General features: G+C 41.1%; 1 protein-coding gene and 1 long non-coding RNA gene across 2 annotated transcripts; one reads left to right on the top strand and one right to left on the bottom strand.

Moving 5' to 3' along the window:
• Positions 1–3,560: 3,560 nt before the first annotated feature.
• On the top strand, positions 3,561–22,977 carry LOC119887763 (pleckstrin homology domain-containing family H member 1-like; the record flags this gene model as incomplete). The annotated part of the gene is given in 23 exon segments (XM_038698397.1): positions 3,561–4,324; positions 4,773–4,851; positions 6,489–6,580; positions 6,777–6,924; positions 7,728–7,864; positions 7,968–8,078; positions 8,374–8,460; positions 8,927–9,085; positions 10,907–10,987; positions 11,266–11,445; positions 11,558–11,669; positions 12,290–12,402; positions 13,459–13,635; positions 14,982–15,079; positions 15,167–15,344; positions 16,615–16,770; positions 17,460–17,557; positions 17,815–17,956; positions 18,042–18,184; positions 18,385–18,514; positions 18,796–18,879; positions 20,194–20,340; positions 21,241–22,977. Coding segments are annotated over 23 exon segments (3,569 nt in total), but the record flags the coding sequence as incomplete, so codon positions are not given.
• LOC119887764 lies at positions 18,542–20,362 on the bottom strand. Its single transcript, XR_005441802.1, has 2 exons — positions 20,218–20,362; positions 18,542–20,053 (listed from the first exon to the last, which is right to left on the bottom strand). It is a non-coding gene; the product is annotated as an uncharacterized LOC119887764 (long non-coding RNA).
• Positions 22,978–25,000: the final 2,023 nt, after the last annotated feature.

Genomic DNA, 25,000 nt, shown 5'->3' with positions numbered 1-25,000 from the left:
AAGAAGAACGATGTCTTCCAGCAAGCTGGCCAGAACGGGGCGAGTCGCCTTGGTGTCTGCCACATAGGCTACATCGTGCTGGGTGATCTCCGTCCCTGCTGCGAGGCGTGCCTCGGACCGGAGCATGCCGGCCGAGCGCTCACTCTCTGTTCACACTGCCCGTTCTTCGCCCTTCTGCCCCGTGGGGCGGGGCCGGGCGGATAGCTTTGCTGTTCAAGATGAGTAGGTGTGGCAGTCCACTCGCTCTCTGGACGAAGCCCTCGATCTTCTGTTGACGGAAGAGCAGGATTTGGATGGCTCCACTCTTCCCAGTCACGGGTCTCCGAGCGGCTCCGAGCTTCCCCCATTCCGACCTCCGATGACGCCGGCCTCAAAGCTACTAGGTTACAGCTTAGCCACTCCTGGGCCTCATGTCGGCGGCTGACATGGTGGTTCCCCTGGACCTTCTCCACATGAGGAGGCTGCAGCGGTGGTTCATCCGCCTGCGTGTCGACCCGGTGAGACAGAGACGGCGCCGCGTCTCCGTTCCCCTGTCTGTGGCCCCGGATTTGGCCTACTGGCGGGACCCCCCCTCTCTCTCTCGGTCGGGGTCCCCCTGGGCGGGGTCACGTCCCACATCTCGGTTTTCAGACGCCTCCCTGATGGGCTGGGGCGGAACCTGCCTCTTTCAGGTGGTGGGCGGTCTGTGGCAGGGCCGCAGGCCTCTCCACCTAAACGCGCTGGAGCTTCTCACGGTGTAGATGGGGATCCTACACTTACTTAACTGCTAAGGGACCAGCACATGCTGGTCCGCACTGACAAAAGGGCCGCGGCTGCCTACAGAAACCGCCAGGGCGGGGTGCGCTCGGCGCAGCTACTGGGTCTGGCCAGGCGGCTGCTCCTGTGGGCGCGGACTCACCTGCTCTCCATCAGAGCAGAATACATCCCTGGCGTGCTGAACCGAGGGGCGGACATCATGTCGAGGGGAGGCCCTCGCCCAGAGGAGTGGCGTCTTCATTCCGATCTGGTGGCCCAGATCTGGCTCCGGTTCGGCAGGGCAGAGGTGGATCTGTTTGCCAACTAGGAGAACACTCAGTGCGCCCTTTGGTTTTCACTGAACTAACCCAATAGCGATAGCCTTAGAGGGCGAAGCCTATACGAAATGTAACAGGGGTTACGTACTGTAACCCGTATTCAAGGAGTATAGGCACAGCCCTCTAAGTTGTAGGCCTCACTGGACATTGGTTCTCAGTGCTGAAGAAAGGGCATTTGGAAGCCGAAGGCCGGGTCTCACCGTTGTGTGTGTGTGTGTGTGTGTGTGTGTGTATATACAAGGTGCGGACATAGGAGAGGCATAGACTAAAATTGTCAGTGTCGCGCAGACGCGCGGAAGGGGTAAACCCAATAGCGATAGCCTTAGAGGGCTACGCCTATACTCATAGAATCCGGGTTACAGTACGTAACCCCCGTTCTGCGACCAGTGTTGTATTTGACGCATTTCGCCGCTGCTGAATGAATGACCACGCTACTAAAATTTCACACGGTCATCAATATGACTGTGACATTGATTTTCACCGGCACACCGTGCAGCAACACTCATCGCTGTTTTGGCTCCCTGTGTGCAAAGCGAGTGTGTGTGCCAGTGAAAGAGAGAGAGCGAGCAGCAGAATGGAGAGAACGTGACGGTGAAAGTTAGCAGATGAAAAGATTTATTTTTATTTAGAGAAACCGGGACAACGTACAATAAACATTAACCTCAAAGGGGAAGATGCATTGTACCGGGTTTTAGCTCAAGAGCTAATTTTCACCCGTAGTCCCTGGGCAGGCTGTTGTTAAGTTAAGATACATAAAAAACATACATGAATAATAAGATTTACAATGACAAAATAAAAATGTACAAAAGGAAAAGGAAATATATTGCTAGCTAACAGATCCCCAGTCTGTAAAGCACGGTTTTGGCTGCAGTGTAACGTTTAGCTAAATTAGTAACGGAGTAATGTTAATTACTTGCGATTACATTGTTGAGGAATGAGAACAGCAGGTTGAAGCTAAACTGATGTCCTGTACACATACTGTACATCCTGATAGTTAAGTTAAATTATATTTCAGTGTCCAGAGGTGTCGGACAACTGGTTATTAAAGGAAGGACACTGGTGACCACGGAGGAGCTGAGGCTACTAAAGTAAATCAGGGATGTAAACTAGTCTTTTAAAGCAATTGAGGAGACATTTCTTTTGGATTTTAATGTGCAAACGAAATGCTTAGTAATTATCCAGAAAATACACAGAAAAAAAAATGCATCAAGATGGATCGCTGCCCTCTGAATTGTAATCAAATCGAATCGTGAGGTGCCAAGAGATTCTCATCCATACTGCCCAAACAGTATTCCCATTCAATTACTTTAAAATGTCTTTTAATAGGCTACCTTTTGTGAAGTGGTTGTCTTTAATTGTCCACTGCATCTGTTAGGGCCTGTCCATAGGCTCGCCATTCATCTGTGACAACATCTGAGCCTCTTCTTACATGATGTTGGTCGGCAACAGGTCTTCTCTTGAGGGATCTTTCACCACCCTGACAATGAGTTTTCTTGATGTAATTAAGTTGTGTTTTTTTGCTAAACTGTAAAATGTTCAAAATTCATAGAGATTGTTCATAAAGTGAAGAAACGTAAATAAAAGTTGTTTTCCTGCACAAAATGTGTGTCACTTTACTTAAAGCAAACAATTACGTGTTATAAGGTCTTATAATTCATATGGTATTATGTCCACCTGTAATATATTATACAGGGATAGATATTTTAACACTTTACTTAAAGCAAACAAAGACATGCTATATAACATTAAACATTACTATAAGCTATTATTCCATTTTATATCACTAATTCTAAATGGGGACTAAAGTGTATTTATAACGAGGCAGAGTCGGTGGTTATAACGTACTGTGGAACATGGTCGGAGATTCTTGCCGCACATTGATATAAACTGTTATTACTATTAGTATTACTATAAGATTAAATCAAAAGTTATGAACTTTGCTATAGCGCCTAATGCATGTTTGTAAGTGATTATAACAACTGTTATAATGTCTTATGGATGCATTATATCGTGTTATAAATATATGCATTATATATGCAAGTCATTATAGCGATGACCTATATAGAAAGTGTTACCAAATAACTTTTTAAGACCTTTATAGCTTTATATTATCATTACCTGCTGCTTGAAGGAATACTTCACCAAAAATCTATTTTCTAAGTAGCAAATGTTCACCCACTGTAGGCTTAAAACTGTCACTTTTATGGAGTATTGCAGCTTGGAATCACTGATGTTACCCAAAATTAAAGCAAAAGAAATATCGAACCATGTCAAATTGTCCATAGACTTCAGCACCACTCCTTCAGCATAACCTACTTTTCCACCATTGATCCATATGTTCTTAATACTCTCCTTCTAGTTCCTCCACATCATTAAATACATTACTTCCCTCTCACGTCCTCATAGCTCCAGATCAAAGAATTCCTTTAACACCAGTTCCTCCATGGTATGTAGGTTTTCTCAAATGTTATTAATCTGTCTCCTCAGATGTGAAAAGGACTCTTGAACAGTCCAGTAAAGGGATTTGCCTCAGAGACCTTGTCGCCCATGATGCTGTCTCTCAGGGTTGGAGCAGGGAAGGTCCCAGCAGCCCAGTTTCCATCAGTGGACCAGAGCTCCCAGTGGACCCACAGGGTCAGACAGTGGGCTCTGACAGAGACAACTCCTCAGATGAGCTCAACAGCAAGTTCCGCTCTCAATGCCTTCACTCGTCCTCTTCCTCTTCCTCTTCATCCTCAGCCTATGAGATGGGCCATGGACCAAGCTCCCCAGAATCGACCATCAGAATAACACCCAAAAGCCCGCTTCTGTCGCGCTCTCCATCTACCAACAACCCCTTCCCACATCCTCCAGTTCACCAGTCAGGCGCCAGCATGACCTTACCGAAAGTACGGACTCCGCTCACCCCCAGAGACAGCATCCAGCTAGTCAAGAAGCATTACAGCCAGCCACAGCCCAGCCTGGACAGACTTCACCACCTCAACGTTAACATAGACATCATGACCCCATCCTCTACTTCCTCCACCCTCAAGAGCACAGGCACTGCCGCCTCGCCCTTCTCGCAGGTTGTGGAAGAAACCGACATTGATGATGGGCTTTCTGACAGCATGGACGGGGTGGTGGAGGGGTCAGGATCAGAGGAGCCATCACGAGATGGAGTCTCCTTTGTGGGACTCGCAGAAGAACTGGAGCGGCTAGATCCAGAGGTTCTCAAGCCACCAACTCCTCCTTTACACCGCTTCCCTTCATGGGTATGAGAGACCAATATTATCACTTCAACTTCTGCATGCCTTCTGTACTTTTTTATGCTATGCTTACACAATTCAATTTGATCCATTATCTTTTTGTTTCTGTCACTGCCTAAGGCTCAGGACTCTTAAAAACCATTACAGATTAAAGGAAAAGTTTGACACTTGCTTTGTCGCCTTGCGTTGGATGAGAAGATTGATACTGATCTCATGTCTGTTTGGTAAATATGAGGCTACCACCAGCAGTCAATTAGCTTATCTTAGTACAAAGACTGGAAACCGAGAGAAAATGTGTTGGCAAAAAGGCAATAAGTGTTTTCCCAAAATGTCAAACTATTCTTTAATAGATCTTTTCTGTAAAGATCTCAGTGACAAAATGTTCTACTGTGAATGTTCTTATAATTAATGTTGAAGTAAAGAGGAATATTCCTGACTTTGTTGACCCCTGCAGGAGAGTCGGATCTACGCTGTGGCTAAGTCAGGAATGAGAGTATCAGAGGCCAGTCCTGGAGCCAGGGGCCCCGGGCGAGGTGAGTCCCCTGCAGCCAGTAACAAGAAACTAGCCATCCACTCCTTCACTAACATCAATTTTGCTGCCAAAGTGAGGGATTCAATGTTCAGTTATAGTCAGCGTCACGCAGAGAGGAAGACAAAGTTTTTCGGGTGTAAGGTGGTGTCTAACTCCGTGTGTGCACTTGCCTGTCTGCGTGTGTGTCATGAGCCCTGGGTGGTGTAGGAGATGAGTCGGTACTGTGAAGTGACATGTCATTCAGCTGATGCTAAAGCTGCTGTGAAGATGTGTGTGGTTGGTTCAGATCTGTCATTGCCGCCTTTGATGTCACTTCCTCTGGCCTGAGGCTCCACACACCTGCACAGGTGTGAGTCCTCTTTAGGAGGCAGTTCATTCCACCTCCTACCATTTTTACTTTTTTAAAGAGCCAAGGAAGAGTATATGAGGGGGGAGGTTTAGAGGAGCTGAGGGAGAGGCTGGCATTTAATCAGCTGTGATGAAAGGATGTTTTCTGGGTGTAATTACTGCTATGCTTTCTGTCCAGACATCACCCATTTTGTCAGGATGTAGACAGTGAGGTTTGACAGCACTCTGACTATTGAATTTCCTGACTGCCAGATACACGGAGCTGACTGCCAAGTGGCTGTTGTGGATTAAGTCATAGCTTGCTCAGCTTATTCAGCTTCCTCTCATGTTTGTGCCTTAAGGTGCATCTGTTGGAACATTTTGATCCCTGGCAGAATGAATACCATGGACCAGTTGTATTTTGTTTTCGCTCAAGAATATTTAGAACTTTTGAAACTTTTGGTCCACTTTATAACCAGTGGGTTAGCATGTAGTGTATATTAAGGGTGTGACAAAAAATCGATACAGCATAATATCGTTATACATTTTTCCAAGATTCTGCCTCGATATTCCAGACCTTCATATTGATAAGAAAAAAAATAGCACTTTGACGGTTAGTTCACTGCTAACATATAATGGGAATCTCACAGGAATTTGTATTTTCAGCAAAACATTTAATAAATTCAGTGAATTTACATTTTTATGTGCCTTTTTATAAAGAAATGTTTTTTATAATAATTTTTCATAGTTGCTCTATATTTCTGGAATTTTAATTTAGAGACTGAAAAACATGTGCAGCAGAATTGTGCTGTTTTCTAACAGTTTGGATTTGCAGCGAATAAATAGAGAAAACTTAACCTTTTCACAGGCATTTTGTATTCATAGTTAGAGAGATATCGTGATGTATCATTTTAGGATTGTCTAGCAATGTATTGATTATCACAGGATTGCTTTATCGTGATATTATCGGTATTGTGAGCCATGTATCTTGTATATCGTATTGTGAGGTACCCTGTCATTCCTACCCCAAGTGTATATATATGAATTATATATCTATATTATGACTAAGGGAGCTATGTATTCCCCCTTTACAACTATACAGGCTCCTATAGGAATTACCATATCAATAGATTATTCAGGTAAGAGGCTGAAACCGTGCAACCGGCTACTGTTTAGCAAAAGTTACATAGTCTCCCTTAAAACTGTAAATATTGTGCTCTGTGGCATTGAGATGCTAATGTACATGTCCATATACAAATTATCATTAAATCAAATAAATTCTTAATAAGTGTTTTCCTGTGTATTCTGCAGGGTCCAACTTACCCCAGTATCCAGCGGCAGGTCCGTTCACCCAGTTGATCTATAAGAATATCAATGTACCAGTCTACACAACACTGAAAGGGGTGAGTGAAATGTTCAATAGTAATATCTGTCAAAATAACTGCAATGTGATTTTTCTGAGGTTTACTTTTGATGCAGCTTGTCAGCCACTTCTGTGTTGAAAAGCTCATCAGACTAGTTTTCATCTCTACTGAAAGTACTCTAGGTTTTGTTTTACCATACAGTACTCTTTCGAACTCTTCGATTTTTCTGTTTTAGAAAGCCACTCAGATCAGCAGTGTGCCTCTGCTTGACGATGACTCGGGGTCTGAGGACGACAGCAGCTCTCTGGCCAGTTTACGGACTTCCATCCTGAGCCCGGACAGGAAGGGCAGCGTCCCTGGGAGCCCGCGTGCCGTTAAGAGAGGTGAGCATTCCAGATTGCAGTGCAGACAGGAAAGTGAAAACTTGTACCGCTTAAATGTCACCATCTCAGGAACTAGGAAAAAACGGCCTTGCTTTAAGCTGGTTGATAATGTTGGTTTTAAAATAATCCATGAATTTTAATGAATTTTGTGTTTTATGAGCCTGATGGTGGGGTGGTGGTACAGAGGATGAGACACATGTCTTTGGTGGGAGAGACCTGGGTTCGATTCCCAATGCGACACATCCACCGATGTTTCCCTGAGCAAGACACTTAACCCTTAATTGCGGCAGAGGTGTGCGACCTTTATCACTTTGGATAGAAGTGTCAGCTAAATGAGTAAATGTAAATGAGGGAGTCCTCTCAGTCTCTTTCTCAACTCCGCTAATTCTTCAGTTTATCTGAAAACATTAACACAATCAAACCTAGCAATTGTTTGCCACTGTACAGCAACAAAAATACAGCATAAAATAGGGAGCAGTTTTTGCTGCTCGCCAGAATGGTATGCAAGTGCAAGAAGGAGATGATGTAGCTAAAGGGAAAGCAAAGTACAGCACTCAGTGGCTACAGATATCCACCACTTAAACTCAATGCAAATTAACTGCTGGAATGCATTGAGCATCACGTACTGATGATATCTAATAGTGATCTTAGAGTCTGGATATTCCATTCAAGAGCCTTCTGTATTGAAGGCTTGCCAGCTCTCAAAACATGTATAAATGATTCTTTGTTTTTCTCTCTTCAACCACTTCTAGTATGCCTTTCCTACAGTATCTTAATGTTTGTGGCTTCTCCTGTTTTCCTAGGTGTGTCCATGTCCTCCATCAGCTCAGAGAGTGATTACGCCATTCCTCCTGATGCCTACTCCCTAGACAGTGACTACTCCGAGCCGGAACATAAAGTCCAGCGAACCTCCTCCTATTCCTGTGAGAGCACTGGGCCTGTGAGTGGACTTACTGCTTTTTATAGTGGAGGTCTTTGTTAAATACCACCGTGTTAAAATACAGTATAACCAGTCAGTTGTTTTTAAATGTTTGTGTCTGTAGGAGATGCTGGAGAAATCTGGGTACCTGCTGAAGATGGGCAGTCAGGTGAAAGCCTGGAAACGTCGCTGGTTCATCCTGAGGAATGGAGAGATCCTCTACTACAAATCTCCTGTGAGTGTGTCTCGCTGTGAGCCGGCCTGTCTGCTTCCTTCTAAGGTCTTGCTAACTGCACAGAAAACATTGCATGGATACTTCAAGATTTTGTGTGTTTAAGCGCAAGTTGAACACCTCATCACTAGCAATGTTGTCAGTGTAAATTAAGAATCTTAAAAATTAAGATGTACATTAATGCATCTATGATCACTGCAGTTACAAACTTTGTGAAGGAATTTATAATTATAATGTTGGACAGAAATGAAAAGATTCTAATGCGTGTGTATATGTGTGTTTTGGTGTGTGTATTCAGAGTGACGTCATCAGGAAACCTCAGGGTCAAATTGAGCTGAACTCGTCCTGCCATATAGTACGTGGAGAAGGAGCACAGACCTTTCAAGTAAGTGGAAAACATGTCTGAAATCCTTTGCAAAGGATCCCAATTGTGCTTTGTCTTTGTATAAGAATACAAGAACAGAAGACAAAGAACATGTGATTTATGCTGAACACTATGACTACTTTCTTCTACAGGCTATGCAAGTAATTAACATGGTAGTACAATGTTTATAGTTCTACAATTCAAAAAACTGTGGCATGAATGAAAAATAGAAAAACGTATAGACATTTATTAGAGGGCACACGTAGCTACATGCACACCAGCACTCTTATTATAGCACAGCATCACAGCAGAGCTTTACAGTTGCATACCAGAGAAGAAGCTTTAAAGTGACATCAGGTATAGCATTGGCCTGGAATGTTTTCGTGGCTCTTGGGAAGCTGATTCTGATCTTCCCTGACACGATGATGCTATCTCAGTTGGCTTGGCTTAGCATTTTTCCCATATTTCTCCCTTTTCGTATAATCAGTTGATTACAGAGAAGAAGACCTTCTATCTGACCGCCGATTCACCCAACATCCTAGAGGAGTGGATCAGGGTCCTGCAGAACATACTCAAAGTCCAGGCCAGCAGCCCTGTCACCGTGGAGACCACCGCCAAACCCACTGTGAGAGGCTGGCTTACAAAGGTCAGGAAACAGAAGTCAAGATTTATCAGCTGAAGCATCTTAAAACCTGGTTTTGCTTATTCATTTACTTACACAGCCTTAGATTGGAAGCTCAATACCACTCTAATGTCTGGAAGCTAAATATGAAGTTACTGCTAGGAGACAATTAACCTAGCTTAGCATAAAGACTGCAAGCAAGGGGAAATAGCTAGCCTGGCCCCGTCCGAATGTAAAAAAAAAAAGTCAGCTGACTAATTTACATGTGATCTGTGTAAAATGTAAAAATGACAAGTTTGTACAGATTGTACAAAAGACATACTAGGTGCTAATTATTTAGCTTTAGGATGTGCTGGTGGATGGATATTTTTTTTAACGTTTGCTTGATGTTTCTGGTTATTATGCTATGTTAAGCTAAGCTAATTGGCTGTTGTCTGTAGCTTCCCGTTTAACGTCCATACATGAGTGGTTTAGTCTTCTTTTTTAATCTTTAATCTCTCAGCAAGAAAGCAAAGAATTTCGTACAAAATTAAATATTCATAAAAACAAAACCTCTTGAAAAATTACCATACAATTTTCCAGAATACAAATTCACATCTTAACAATACTTTTTGTCTGACCAACAGTTGAACACAAAATGTATATTCAGTTTACCATCTTAGAAAACTAAGGAAAAGCTGTAAATGTTAATTTTATTTAAGAAGCTGCTAAAAAAATCATTAATAGATTATCAAAATTGTTTTTATGGTGATCGAATAATTGACTTAATTGTTTCAGCTCAAGTTTCTGTAGCATCCCGGATCTCACAAATTCAGACTTACAGTAATAAAATCAAGATATGTGGACAATAATAAAACTTTTCTGTGTACATGTTTGTATTCACTGAAATAATGTCATTAATTTTATTGAAGAATTACATTTAGTTTTTTGTTTTTTACAAATCTGTACTTTCTTGCCCCACTCCCATTACATAGTTGCAAGAGGTATAGATTTGACTGGGCTTTCTCCCTTAAGAGGATGCCAGAAATAACTCATTTTCAAGCTTAATGTCCTCTTTCAGACATAGAAGTGTCTGTGACTGGGGCGGGAGGGTTTGACAGAGCGCTCTTCAGGCAGATTCTTGAAAGCCTCCTTCACGTTGGGACATGGCTATAAAGCCCGAGCTGCTGGAATGCTTGAGAGCTCTTTCCCTTCCACCCTCCTCTTTCCCGTGCCTTTCCTTAGCCATGGCCCGTCTGTTGCTTAAGTTAAGACACTTAAACATCTGACGGGTGTGTATGACGGGTCGATAACAGATGACTGACAGCCTCAAGCTGAGATGATGGAGTCCACGTCCTCTAGCCAACCCCCCAGTCCCTTCCTGGGAGTTGTCTTTGATCTTCTGGTTATGACGTGACCTCAGTTCAGACAGGGTATCAGTTAACCCTGGTGACCCCTTCTGAGGGATGCACAGCTGGCTTTGTGTTGACGTCGTCCTCCAGTGATATCATTGCTGCATTCATATTTCTAAAACTCTCTGAAAGAAGTCTGTCACAGAAATGATGTGTAATAATCATATTCAGCTGCATTCTTGGTTACAATGAAGTTGAATGCAGCAGGAGTGTGAATGGAATGTTTACATTTGTCAGGAGTTAGTTTGTCACTGAAGTTGCTCTTAAACGGTCTGCATCTACCTGCAGGTCCGATGAAGAAATTTCCTGACTATAATCTGTCAAACTTCTGAAGACTTATTTGGTCTTAGTTTCAAGGAATGCAAAAAAAATGTCCAGTCTTTACTACTGTTTTGAAATAGTCCTGTGACGTGCCGACACTGTCCTCAAACGTTCTTGTGTCTTCTTGTTTCAGGTCAAACATGGACATTCTAAGCTGGTGTGGTGTTCTTTGGTCGGAAAAGTCTTCTATTACTATCGTAATCAGGAAGACAAGGTTTGTAAAACTAGTCTCTCCTTTTTAAATTGATCTTTTGTAAGTCATTATTAACATATACCTCAAAAAGATTTTGCAAATACATGGTCCTTAACGTTTGTCTTAACCTGTACAGAATAATAGCATGCTTAGACAAGAAAAAAAGGTGTAATGATGCCAATTTAGTATGTTTCTTTAGTTAAACACACCTGTCTGTCTGTATTGAGTTGTGTCTTATATTAGTTACCGCCACATTTTGTTTTATACCTTGTTTACATGTTTTCTTTTTTTTGTCTCAGTTGCCTCTGGGACAACTGCAGGTGCGGGAGGCCTCAGTCCAGGAAGTGGATCGCTCCTGTGATTCAGATGAGGACTATGAGGCAGGCAGTCGAGGCTTCCTCTCCTCCCACTGCACATTAGTAGTCCAACCAAGAGACCAGAGTCCTACATACCTGCTCATCGGCACCAAGCAGGAAAAGGTACTGGAGCAGGCAATGCCTTAATAATACTGTGATATGTCCTTCGGTGTGGGATTCAAAGTATTTTTTAGTTCATTCATTTCTATTTGTACATTCATGCTTTTCTACACAGGATACTTGGTTGTATCACCTGACTGTGGCAGCGGGCAGTAGTGCAACCTTTAAAGTGGGCACAGAGTACGAGCAGCTCATTGTTAAACTCCTCGATGCAGAGGGAGACCCAGGTGAGAAATCACTGTTTCACAGCAAAGAAGCATGATCAGAAACTGTCCTCTGTGTTGAGCATAACAAAGATGAGAGATGGGGTTTTTTTGTGCTACTCTAGTTCAATTTTGTGTTGGCCTAAAAGTAGTAAAGGCAAAGTCTGTCAGGACTGAACATACATCAGCCTGTAAAATAATTTTGAATTATCGGTCACTAAAACCCACAAATTAAAACAAAGAAATTCCTTACATCATGACCTCAGTGGCTGTGCAATAAAGATGACACATTATGAAAATTCATAATTATTGTAACAAAGTACAAAAACTGGAAAACATTTGATCTTTTAACACTACATAGTCTTTGTTCACAACACTGGAGATATATTTGTAACACTTGGACGCATACAATAGATGCATAATCAGCTGCAAAGTCTGCCTGTAAGGCGGCACATATTTACTCAGTAGCATGCTACATGTTATTTTGATCTACTCTGTCTGACAGACTTAATCCACACTGCAGACTGTGTTTACGACTGGAGCACTGTGTGTGAATTCTTGTCAGCTGTTGAGTTATTTCAGTCTGTGCATGCGTGTTTGCGTGGGTTTATGTATGTGCGTGTGTGCTCTTCTTCTTTTCCCAGAATCTGTTTTGTGGAGGAGCGAGGCCTTGAGCTTCTGTAAGGAGGGCCTGCGCTCGCCTCTTACCACTCTGCCCTCTGAAGCTCTGCAGACAGAAGCTCTCAAGCTTTTCAAGGTCAGTCTCTCCGCCTCTCACCCCCCTTTCTGTTACTTGGGTTCTAGTCTACTCTTCCTTTCATCCCTTCTTCCAAATCTGTCTTTCCTTTTCTGTCCGGCTCTCACTGCGAGAGTCTGTTCAGTTCATCATCCAAACCCACTCCAGTTTGTCCCCACCATAGCCCCCATTATCCCCTCCTACTCCTGGATCCATTATGTGGCCATCGTCTTCTCTTCCCTCCTGCCTCTAAACCAGATCAAAGGCTTGAGGACGAGGGCCCCAGCTCATTAAAAGTGTGGAAAAGAGATAATGGCCTTGATTATCTGCTCTGATTGAGGCTAACCGTTCCTCTGCTTTACAGCCAGTGTGAAAGGAGCCCCTTTTAAAGAGGAGACATGGGAGGTCAGGGCCTTCAGAGAATGGCAGCAATGGATATGGAAGCCACAGGATGGGGGAGGAGAAATAAGATCAGAGCAGAACATAGACCTTGTACTGAAGATGGCAGATCCTTTTCCTCTCTTTTCAACCCTGTAGCCCTCAGTGCGCCCACCCAGAAGCCCCCTCCTTTGCCCAACTCATGCTTCACAGCCCCTTCCACAACAGTTATTGTACAACTACAGGATTGAAAGTTGAATGGATCGGCTCTCTCCTTGACCAGCCAGCCTTAAAAAACACCCAAACACACACAAAGAAACAGAATGAATGGAAGTGACACACTTTTCAAGTCTATGCTGTACTTGCTGATGCCTTTGAAGTATTAATGAATCTGACAAGACGGATGAAAACAGTTGAATTGGTTCTTTGTCTTCAACTGTCCCAGTGGATGAGAACAAAAATGACATACACATTTACGACTGCACTCTTGCTGACCCTGTGCAATTATTTGTGTTATTTTTAACTTTTTTTCTGACCTGAATATCATCAATTTGTTTGCTCTTTTAAGATGCATTTAAAATATGCTGCTTCCAGAAAATCTGCAGTATATGGTGTGTGTTTGCCTCCGCCTGCTGGTAAAGCAGTGGAATTAAGTATCAGATTCAAAATACTAAGAAAAATCTTTCCTTCCTCTTGCAGTCCTGTCAGCTCTTCATCAACGTGCTGGTTGAGTCTCCATCCATCGATTACCACACCTCGCTGGCCCAGAATGCTTTGCAAGTGTGCTTGACCCACCCAGAACTGCAGAACGAAATGTATTGCCAGCTGATTAAGCAGACCAACTGCCGGACGCCACACAACTACTCCCTCACACAGGTCAGCCTGGCCTTAACGGGTGCATGTGAAGGGCGAAGTGGTAAAACACCAAAAAGTGGATGTATTTGTTTTATTTTCACTTTTAATCATTTACAAATGACATAATAGGAACATAGGTGAGTAAACTCAGAGAATGTGAAGTAGTCGAACCTGCAGTGCTGAACTTTTGTCTCCCCTTCTGGCAGTGAAGCTGATGATACACAGAGCAACTTTTAGAACAATATTGCAGGGCAACGTTGCCGTCAACGGTAACGTGTAAAGATTACTACCGTAATCCCCTTCCCCCACCACTCCGCCACCCGCCCCGCATCGCCGCTATCCGTTCAAAACATAGTCGGACTTGCCACTAGCAAGATTGCCCAGCAACATTGCTCAAAAAGTTGCCCCGTGTATCATCAATGTTACCGTGTGCTGTATGCCTACAGGTAAGCTCATCCTTGGCTCGCAATCATAAAACACACAAATAAACAACAAACAATTTTCAATAATAAACATTCTCAAGGGGACTTTTTTTATCCTGCAATGGTGGATTATGGAGCCCCCTCATAGCTCTGGTTTGCTCCGCCCATTAGCTCTGGCAAACCAATCATTGTTCATTGGTGTAAAACACATCATTACCAGTGCACCACAGACACCAGATTTAAAATCTCTGGTATACTGATAACAGCAAGAGATTTGCCTGGTGGTGATGATCATGATTATATTATTTGATCCCGTAGACCAGTGGTTCTCACACTTTTTCACATCAGGGACCTCTAAACGAACACAAATAAGACCGCGGACCCCCATTTGATAAGATTTTGCCCCAGGATCCCCTATCTGATAGGATTTTTGCTTTTAGATGTTTTATTAAAGAAAGTATATGAAACCTATGATCAAAATAGTCCCTGGGGGTCCCCGGACCCCACTTTGAGGACCACTGCCATAGACACTCAACATTTGAGCCAAAATAGCCTAATATTGCTGTTTGACATAACTTCTGACTACACCAAATAGTTTTAAAAAAGGTCTATCCTAAGGCATTTATTAGTTTCTGACTGATGGGGGGGGAAACGGTATCCAAAAACTACTGTATCTTTGAACTCTCACACATGTAGGCTATTCTATGTGATCTCCTTTTGGTAACTAATGCATTAAGTTATGTAATATTGTTTCACTTCCATTCACTGAGCCTCCCCTGAAACAGTTTGGAGCCCCCCTATGAAGGCCCGCCTCACACTTTGAAAACCCCTGATGTATGTAAAAGTCCTGCAGTCCTGCATTAAGGTTTAATGAAAAATGCATAAAGTGATTTTCAGAGATCCTGTAAGTTGAAGTTTTCCTCCTTTTACGGCCTCTTCTTGTAGTGCTGGCAGCTGTTGTCTCTGTGTGTGGCTCTGTTCCTTCCCCAACAACATTTCCTTTGGTACCTGAGACAGTACCTGCAAAGCAATGCCGACCCAAGGTGAGGTGCTGAAAGCCTGTAGCTGACCCATGATTCTTTAAAGTAAACAATTAGTGCATTGTTTACATCTCTATCCTTTTCCCTCAGGAGTGAGGTGGGGAAGTATGCAGTGTACTGTCAGAGGTCTGTGGAGCGAACACTGCAGAATGGAGAGCGGGAGGCCAGACCTTCTCGTATGGAGATCGTCTCCATCCTGCTGAGAAACCCATACCATCATTCACTGCCATTCAGCATCCCAGTCCACTTCATGAACAACACCTATCAGGTAACACATAGTCACAAAAGTACAACATACTATCTTTGTGGTGGCTCGAGCTGTATCCACCTAATTATCTTGTCTTATATCTTAAAGACACCAACACACGTCTTCTTTTTAGAAGCAAATCAGCTCATATTAATTAAATAATTATTGGTTTGCAGCTCACTCACTCATGTTTAGCAGCAGATTTTCCTTAAGAGGGAATAGTTATATGCGGTGTGCAAACTATACCATCCATTTCAGGGGGTGGGGTGCGTGTGCCTCAGAGTGGACTGACTATGAGTTGCATGTTGCTGCAGAGAGTCCCCAGCTGCAGTAGCATATGGATCATGCGTAAAATCTGGAGCGTCTGACTTAATCCAGCCAGAGTGAACGATCACCAATCGTCTGCAGAGAGGGAGTGGGGCGCTGCAGCATACAGGGCGAGGGAGAGGAGGTTGCGGAGCAGCGTGCTGCGCTGCAGACGATCTGGCTGAATGAAGCCCGATGCTCCTGATTTTACACATGATCCATCATGATACAGACAAATAGAAATGAATAGCAGAAATAGCATATTGTCAATATTTTAGAGACCCCCCAAAATTTCACAAATTGTGTTTTCAGGGGAGTTCATGTCTTATTAAGAGGAGCCAAGCTCCCACTGGCTCCCCCGTAGTTCGCACCCTGTTTATATGTATTTTTGGTCCGCTCCTACACTTTCCAAACTGTGCTGGCAGGAAAGTGATAGCAGCATCTTTTCATACCTGCAAATGTTATGACACATTGATGTTGCCACCTACAGGAAAATTAAGTAACAGCTGCTTCTACATATAATTTCTCCTGCAGGGCGAAAGTGCCAACACAGTGGGATCTGGGTAATGAAATATGTGCAAGCAAACACTTGTGGAATATTTCTTTTTAAGACAAATACTGTATTTTTGGTGTTTACCTTGAGATCGTCACAACAGAAAAAACTATTATTTGTCTTCGTAATAACGTTCCAGAGTTGTTTTGGGTCTGTTACGTCTTCAAACTCATGCATTTTCATTTTATCATCTCACTAGTTCCTGAAACAACACGACTCGGTCTTGTTTTTGGTCTTAACTCCCTCTTACAGCTGCAGTTCTAATCTGCTGCTGCTGCCATTACTTTTCTTGCTAAAAGGTTGCACAGTTTGGACTGGAACTGCAGGATCTTCAATTACAGATGATGTGACTCCACTACCGAGTGATATTGGCTGGTTGTGGTTTCTGGTTTCTCCTCATCAATGAGATTTGTCCTTTGTTTTCTCATGTAGGTGGTGGGTTTCGACGGCTCCACCACAGTGGAAGAGTTCCTCAATACGCTGAACCAGAGGATTGGCGTGAGGAAACCACAGCTGTCTGGGTTTGCCCTCTTCACTGACGATCCATCTGGCAAAGACCTGGAGCACTGCCTGCAGCCGTCTGCCAAGGTAAGAGTGTGGGTCACTGAACTTAAGTGGATGGAAGAAAACCTCCATACACCACTGAGGCTTTTGTGGTGCATTTATTCAAATTTGGCTCATGTTATTTTTAAAGAGTCAGTAGTAGGAAGTGAAAGACTAGTTCGACAAATTAAGGCTGTCCAAACGTTTTGGTGACTTTTTGATGTTTAACTGTAGTCATATTCCAGGATACTGTAGCCTTCCTCTGTAATTTATTTCCACTCAATAATGCAAAAAGTGGTGGCTTCCATTTTATTTTCATTGTGGTTAGTCAAACTGTTCTATTACATTTAACCAGCCCACCAGACAGTCAATTGACTACATTTATAACTCTGTCTGGCTCATTCAGAAAACAAATGGACTCTACTCACTCAAAGTGCTTTACACTGCTACATTCATGCACTGATTTCAGAGGCTACCATGCAAGGTGCCAACTGCTAATCAGAACAAAACTAATCATTCACACACCAATGGCACAGGCTTTCGTGAGCAAATTAGGGTTCAGTATCTTGCCCAAGGACACTTCGATTTGTGGGCTGTGGGGAGCCGGGGATTGAACAGCTGATCAATAAGTGGGCGACCCGCTCTATCTCTGAGCCACAGGCGCCCCACAACCAGAAATAAGGTACAAGCTTCCATGTGTCTGACAGGAGACTGAATTGTATCCCTTTTGCCAGATATGTGATGTCATTTCCAAGTGGGAGCAGGCTCTAAAGGAGCTGCATCCTGGGAAAAACGAGGGGACACGGATTGTCCGTCTAACATACAAGAGCAGGTAGGATTTCTGTTGTCATATCTGGGATTTATAAGGCTCAACTCACACACATATACACACACACACAACCTCAGCATCTTTTATTACATGGTCACAAACATTTGTCTAAAGAAAAGGCCTTTAAAAACAAAACAAAGACCACACAATAAAATATGGGGATGCGATATGTGAAAAGTGTTGGGGTTAGTGTGCATGATTCCAGCCTCTACCGGAAAACAAGTTTCATGACAACTTTATCTTCATTTGTGCATGTACAGGTTGTGTTTCAGATCTCAGGTGAAAGGAGAGACAGAGCGAGAGCGCCTCCTGCTGGCGTACCAAGTGAATGATGAAGTTCAGCAGGGCCACTTCCCTGTGAACAAAGAGCTTGCTCTTGAGGTGGCTGCCCTCATGGCACAGGTCTGTAAAGATTAGGTGATCCTATTGGACTGAAAAGACTTTTGTTTCTCTTTTTAACCCGCTCTCTTTGGTTTTTCTTATTCAGATTGAACATGGTGATTTGGAGAGACCAGCTGCCTCCTCTCCAACTGGCTCTCCTCAGCCTAAGTCTCAGCTGATTCTTCTGCAGGCCTTAGAGCGCTTCTACCCCAAACGCTACAAACAGGACTTCAGCTCAGAGGAGCTCAGGTAAAACAAACACAATCTATAACCTGCCAACAGAATGATCTCATACAGATTTGTTTAATGTATTTTGCAACAATAACAGAGTCTGACAAACATAGTGGTGGCACTATGTCAGGCCAGATCAGACACAAATACTGCAGCACGTTCTCATTGTGAATTTTCTACAGATGAGACTTTGACCAAAGTCCCTTTTCTCATTTCAGAGATCTTACTGAGCGTCTGGCCACTAAGTGGTCTATGCTACATGGGTGCAGTGCACCCGAGTGTGTGAGAATATACCTAACTGTGGCTCGGAAATGGCCCCTGTTTGGTGCCAAACTCTTCAGTGCCAAGGTAAAAAAAAAGAATACTTGACATCAGTTCACTTCGCTCCTTGTTTATTGTCTGTTATATTCAGTCCTAGCTTTGAAGTCTTACTGAAAACAAACATGCTGTCTTGACACAAACTCTACCATTCATCCAAAGTAAAAAATACACTTTTCATTTGGCTTGAGCCCTAACACAAGCACAGGTTGGACCAGTTTCAGACCTTGAAGAAGACCCAGAGGGGAAGCTGTAATGTTAAGATGGATTACACCTTTAACTTGACCTGTCTCTGATTCCACTGTCCACAGCCTGTCCCGCCCTCTCCTGTTGAGCAGAGCCAGGTGTGGTTGGCAGTCAATGAAGATGGATTGTGTGTGCTGGACTATGCAATGGTGAGTTTCAAACTGTGTAGAGCAAATACCTCCATCAACACTATCTCTGTCCTGTGTTGTTACATAAAACAGTATTCAGATCCTTAACTTTGAAAGTACTAATACCACATTGTAAAAATACTTCAAGTAGAGGTCCTGCATTCAAAACAGTATTACTAGCAATATGTACTTAAGTATCAAACTTAAAAGTATTCATTGTGCAGAAAAATGGTCCCTTTTAGTGTTATAACTATTGTTCTTTTGTATGTGTTTGGATTAATATTACTGCTACGTCAATGTGTATGTTGCATTTAACTGATGTAGATGTTTATGGTTGACCTAATTTTAATTACTTTATATACTGTTAGGTAGTTTAATCTAAATGCATCATATTCTATCAGATCATCACGTTTGTAGCTCTGTTGTTGTCGTGTGAGAACCACGTATTTTTTAAGTCAACTTTTCATGAGCTCAGAAAAACAGCTGTTTTTAACGTTGTGACGATAATATTATTATATAATATTTTCCAGCTAATCCAAGCAGGGTTTAAACGATGCATTCATTGTAAATAACCAAATTTGGAGATATATGGTTTTCACGGCAGGAAGGGTATGAACAATTATAACCAGAAACGTAACTAGAAACTAAAGCTGTCAGACAAATCTAGTGTAGTAAAAAGTTCAATATTTGCCATTATTATTTATATAAATTGGAAATACTTAAGTACATAGCACATCAAATTAGTACTGAAGTACAGTACTTGAGTAAATGTATTTAGTTACAGTCCGCCACTGCATAAAATATGAAAAAGAGAATGAAGTTTATTTACATTTTAGTAAATAATTTTTACACTTGCTTCAGTTTATAGCTCAAAAAGTGAGTTCCTGTTTGTCTTCAGTTCTCAGCTGGCTGGGCCACAGCCACATAGCTTTGTTGATACACTGTTCTGGAAGGATTTTTATTCTGTGGTGTTTCAAACACCAGAAATCTACAGGAAAATAAAATGGCCAGCCTCTTATTTGACATTCTTGACCCTGACAGGCAGCAGTTCCAACATGTAAACGATGTTAGCTTCAGCTCTGTAATTTTCAGCAGCCCATGTTGATCCATTTCATTCTTGGTCTGGCGGGCAGCGTTGCTCATGCGCTTCCAGAAAGTTGCTCGAAATTATGTCCTGCTTCACACTCAATTTGCCCTTCAAAAAAGCAGAAACCAAAATGATTTCCCAAATGAATTACGTGTTTTATTTTGGGATCAGCAGTAAAATCTGAACATGCTCCCTGTTTACATCAGTTTCCCTGCACATTTCACATTGGCATTGCTTTCATTTTTCAGCACACGCTGGTCACATACTCCTACCAGTCTGTGATTACTTTTGGTGGTTGCCGTGATGATTTCATGGTGGTCACGAGCCAGCAGAGGGAGCCTGGAGTCGGGAAGAAGAGCGTGGAGAAGTTGGTCTTTGCAATGGCTAAACCAAAGGTAAATGTCATGAGTACGTTATATAACATAACATATAGACATAATAGATAAACAATTAGTTAAATGTAATAAACAGCTGAACCAGGTAGCTAAAATTAATGTATAGTTAAAAGTAATAAACAGTTGAAATGGTTAGTTAAAAGTAAACAGTTGAAGTAGTTAGCTAAAAGTAATGTGTAAACAGTTGAAACAGCTAAAGTTACTATAAACAGCTGAAATACATAGCTAAAAGTAATGGAAGTTAAAATTATTAGCCAAAAGTATACACAGCGAAACTGTTAGCTAAAAGTTACAGTTAAATGGCAGCCACTGTATGTATGAATCCAACCTTTATCAAACCAACCTTACAGTTCAGTTGTGTGAAAAAAAAAAAATTGTAACTGTATCCACTTAAGTGTCAAATAACATCCAACTGAAAATAAATTCAAATGATAACATGACATATGATGTTGATGAAGTGGCAGTTGAGTTTATTTGATATTTCTGGGGGGTAAGGGGGCAGTGGCGGGAGTAATTAAACGTGGGTGGGGGGATTGAGCGTTCAAGGTGTTGAAGTACTTTGAAGGAACTAATGGAAGACCAAACCCAGACTTATTCATGGTCACCTGTTTGACATACCCTCACGACCTACAGCTAATGGAGACAACAGGTTGTTTCTCATATTTTATGTGCAGAATCTCAATGGAGCTTTAACGCAGTCATATTACTTGTGTGTGTGTGTGTGGTTAGTGAGAGTAACTTCATTCTTGATTGCAGATCAGTAGGGTGTCTCAGGTTTTCACGTCTTTTGTGAGCCACTCTGGGCCTTCAGCTCCCCGTAATCAAATGAAACACAATCACATCATCATGTTAAAGCCATTAATCCCTCTCTGATCTGACCTGTTTGTGCCTTTGTCTCAGATCCTGGAGCTAACTCTGCTAATGGCCAGCTACATGAACCACTGGAACCCCAGCCTCCCGTCTGCCTCACACCAGCCCCTCGGCCACTGGGACGTAGAGAGTAGGCACTTCCCTGCAATGAACTACACCACCAAGGGCCCCACACTACTGTGAATTGAGCAACAAGAACAACAAAGACTGATTAACTACCGGGAGGCTTGATGGCAACAGTTACCTTTAGTCCGCTTTGGATTGCATGCTCGGGTACTAGATTAAGTGTTGGTTTTTTTTAAATAAATTTGATTTAGAAATGTCAGGATCAGTCTTGTTAGACTATTTATTGCTACAATGAAAGAGTATTTCAATTCTGCAAGATCATGTTCTAATTCCTTGTTAAGATTGGAATTATTTTTACTATACAGAAGTAGTGTGAGGACTTGTCGCCAACTCGTCACATTTCCATGTGCAGTGTGATCCTTTTAGCCATTGCTCAGATTTTTTATTTTTGTGTTTTCCGGTCTTTCAGACCTCAGGCTCTTTTTATTTCATAAAAACAAAGCTGTTGCCTTCTGAGAGCCGGTTTGACTGGAATACAGTGTTGTGCGTCACTGTGTATTTGCCATGAATGATCACTTGTACTTGACAATGCACCAGTTTAAAAAGGTACTGTGCAATTAGAAAGGGAATGATATGGCTTTTGATACTCTAGTTTAATAGTTTTTAATATCTTAATTGGATATAATCCACATCTAATATTACTCTAATTTAGAACAATTATTTTCATTATAGATGATTTTCTTAATTTATTGATTAATTGCCTGGTCTATAAAATGTCAGAAAAGAAACAAATGTCTTTGGCAGGTTTCCAGGGCCCATGTTGACAAAGTTGTTTTTTTTAAATTAAGTTTAACGTCGTAAAAAATAAAAAAGAGAACAAAAAATCACAAATGAGCTGCTGTAACCACAAAAAGATTTGCTTTTATAAATTACAATGATGACTAATTATCAAAATAGTTGCAGATTAATAATTCTACCAATTGACTAGTCAGTTAAACAGCTCATTGTTTCTACTCTTTCCTAATAGAATTTGGTTTTCTTTATAAAATAGGGGGTAGCACAGCATTTTCCCCCCAAAGAAATTAAGGTCATATTTAACCTTTTTTGTAATCTTTATGTTGTTTTTAACAGAAAGTTACTATTTAGCCCACTTGTCTAGCATAAAGCAGGCCAAATAAAAGTGAAGTGAAGAATTTGGTCATGTTACTGAGGTATTCAATAAAACAAGGGGATATAAAAAGGTATGTAACTGTATCTGTGAAGTTTTACCAGTGCAACATGTTTGTATGTAAATTTTTCTGCTGGTTCTCTAATAACGTATTTCTCTGAAACTCGTAATCAGGTCACTAAGTTTTAGTAATCAACAATCAAAAGGAGATGACAAAAAAGAAAACAAAGAGCTACCAAAATATTTTAATGACTTGAACTGTTTTGGATCAAACCACTGTTTTGCTCGTGTCCATATTAGTTATTTATTTTACTTCCCGGCATTTTTTGGCTTTTGCTTAAAAGCTAATGTTTCCACAACTGTCACATTTATTTTGGAAAACGTACAGTTTCCTTTCTGTAGCAGAGTAATTTAAGAGCAGTGTATGTTTGGTTAGTGAATCTGTACTAGAATGTGTTACAAATGTTTGAAAGATGGCATCTCTGTGTTGCCTGTATGTGTGTGACAAAAAAAATAAATGATACAACCCTGTGTTTGACTGTTTTCATTGACTTTTTTACACTACTTTTTCTCATCTTAATTTTATTTTATACCTTACTGTAGTACAAAGAAACAAAGTGCAATGTTTTTAGACACAAAACTTCTAAAATATAATTTGTTAGAGCAGAATATAAGGAGCTAGCTTCACCTCAAACTGTTTCAACATTTAAATGCTGCTTAGTTTTTCCAATAATATATATCATAAAAAATGAATGCAAAATTACATATTAATCACATTTTTATTTAGTTTATAGCTGTGCTTCACTGTTTAGCATTACATGAGACAAAACCATGCACACATGTAAATCAAAAACTTCAGTATCTAACTTCGGAAGTTTATAATTAGTTTGCTCACAATCATTAACTCAACAATAACAAAATATGTTTGTATTCTCACAAAGCGCATTTATGGTTTATAGATATATACCACTCTGAAGGGACCATACTACTGTGAGTACTTTTAAGTACGTTTAGTTGATAATTCTAATTTAACTTCACTGAAATTCAGTTTTTAATGCAGGACTTTTACTTGTAATGGAGCATTATCACGGTGTTGTATTACTACATTTCCTTAAGTAAAAGGATCTGAGTACTTCTTCTACCACTGATACCCTAAGTATTTTTTTACTTTTTAATTTTAGTATAATTACAATGAAAACCCTGAGGATTTTGCTGTTATGTCTCTTTATGCTTCACAGTGATTACAAAAACTGCAGCAACATTTTTACAGTACTTAGAAAACTTGAAAGTCTCAGAATGTTCTTGAACGCATCATTCATTTTCTTGGCTTATTTTCTTGAGCAGTAGCAAAAACTCTGATTGGCTTTCTCTTACAAAACACGTTTTGCCAGTAAGTAGTAATCTATTGAGGAAACACAGGGTTTATGCAATTGAAATAAAATTCATATTTTAGTCAAAACCTCTCTTGGAAAACAAGAACACTGTTTCTACACTATATACTAAAGTCCTTCTTCCCTCATTCAACACATCCATAAACTATATACTTACCCTCTGTGCTGGTTGTACACAGCCTGCCCGGTCTGTGTGTTTTATTGGAGTCGAGGTTGTAGGGGTGGAATCTGTTCTGCTTTTTCTTATCCAAGGGGGTCAAAGTGGTAATGACATTTTCCTGCCAAATATATGCTGTAAATCCCACATTTTTATAGCTTGTCTGAAGCTCTTGTTGTTCCATAGCTGCTCTTATACAGAATGAAAATGCTCGTTACAGGGCTCACTGCTGAATTTCTGCATGCCTTCACTGCTCATCAAAAAAGAAAATAACTTTTCTAACTTTTCCATGGTGCGGTGTGGCTCAAGCCGCATGCTTCAAAAGAGTTCAAATCAAATTGAATTTAAAGTAAAAGGTTCCAGTGTTGTTGGATAGATGGGGATTTTGTTGCTCTGACTGTAAACTCTTAACAGTATTTTACTGGCTGACTATATGTTGTATGAATTATGAAAAGGACACGATTTGAAAAACAATATTTACCTAGAATATAGAGGGATGTGCATAGTTTAAAGCTCATTTTAAATCATGAAAAGCCTTGTGTGTTCTTTCTTATAGGCATGTGATTGCGTCTTCAAGTAATGCATTTCACAAGCATCTTTTATTATGAGACGTACAGTATATGGTTGTAAAATATTATTTCAGGAATGCAACTAAAGATTCATTTCATTATCGATTAATCTGCCAATTGTTTTTTATTAATCAATGTTTTTGAAAATAGTTTTACTTTTTCAAAGCACAATTTGACATCTTGTTATTGCTTGATCTTGACCAACAGTCCAAAACCTAAAGATATTCAGTTTAATATCATAGAAAACACAGAAAAGTAAAACTCTTAATGCCACGCTGCAAATTTACTCTCTGCATATAAAACATTACATAACAGGATTATTATTACATATGTGATAATGAATAACATGAATAAAAATACCAAAGTTACACTTTAACCTCTTACATAGAACTATTTTATTGTAGTTGAAGTGACCCTTTCATCACCCTGTGAACTGTTT

The sequence above is a fragment of the Micropterus salmoides genome, unplaced genomic scaffold (assembly GCF_014851395.1).
Source record: "Micropterus salmoides isolate LMB-PRFRI ecotype aquatic unplaced genomic scaffold, ASM1485139v1 Ms_hic_scaffold_4315, whole genome shotgun sequence".
NCBI lineage: Eukaryota > Metazoa > Chordata > Actinopteri > Centrarchiformes > Centrarchidae > Micropterus > Micropterus salmoides.
This window is presented reverse-complemented; position numbering and strand designations above follow the sequence as displayed.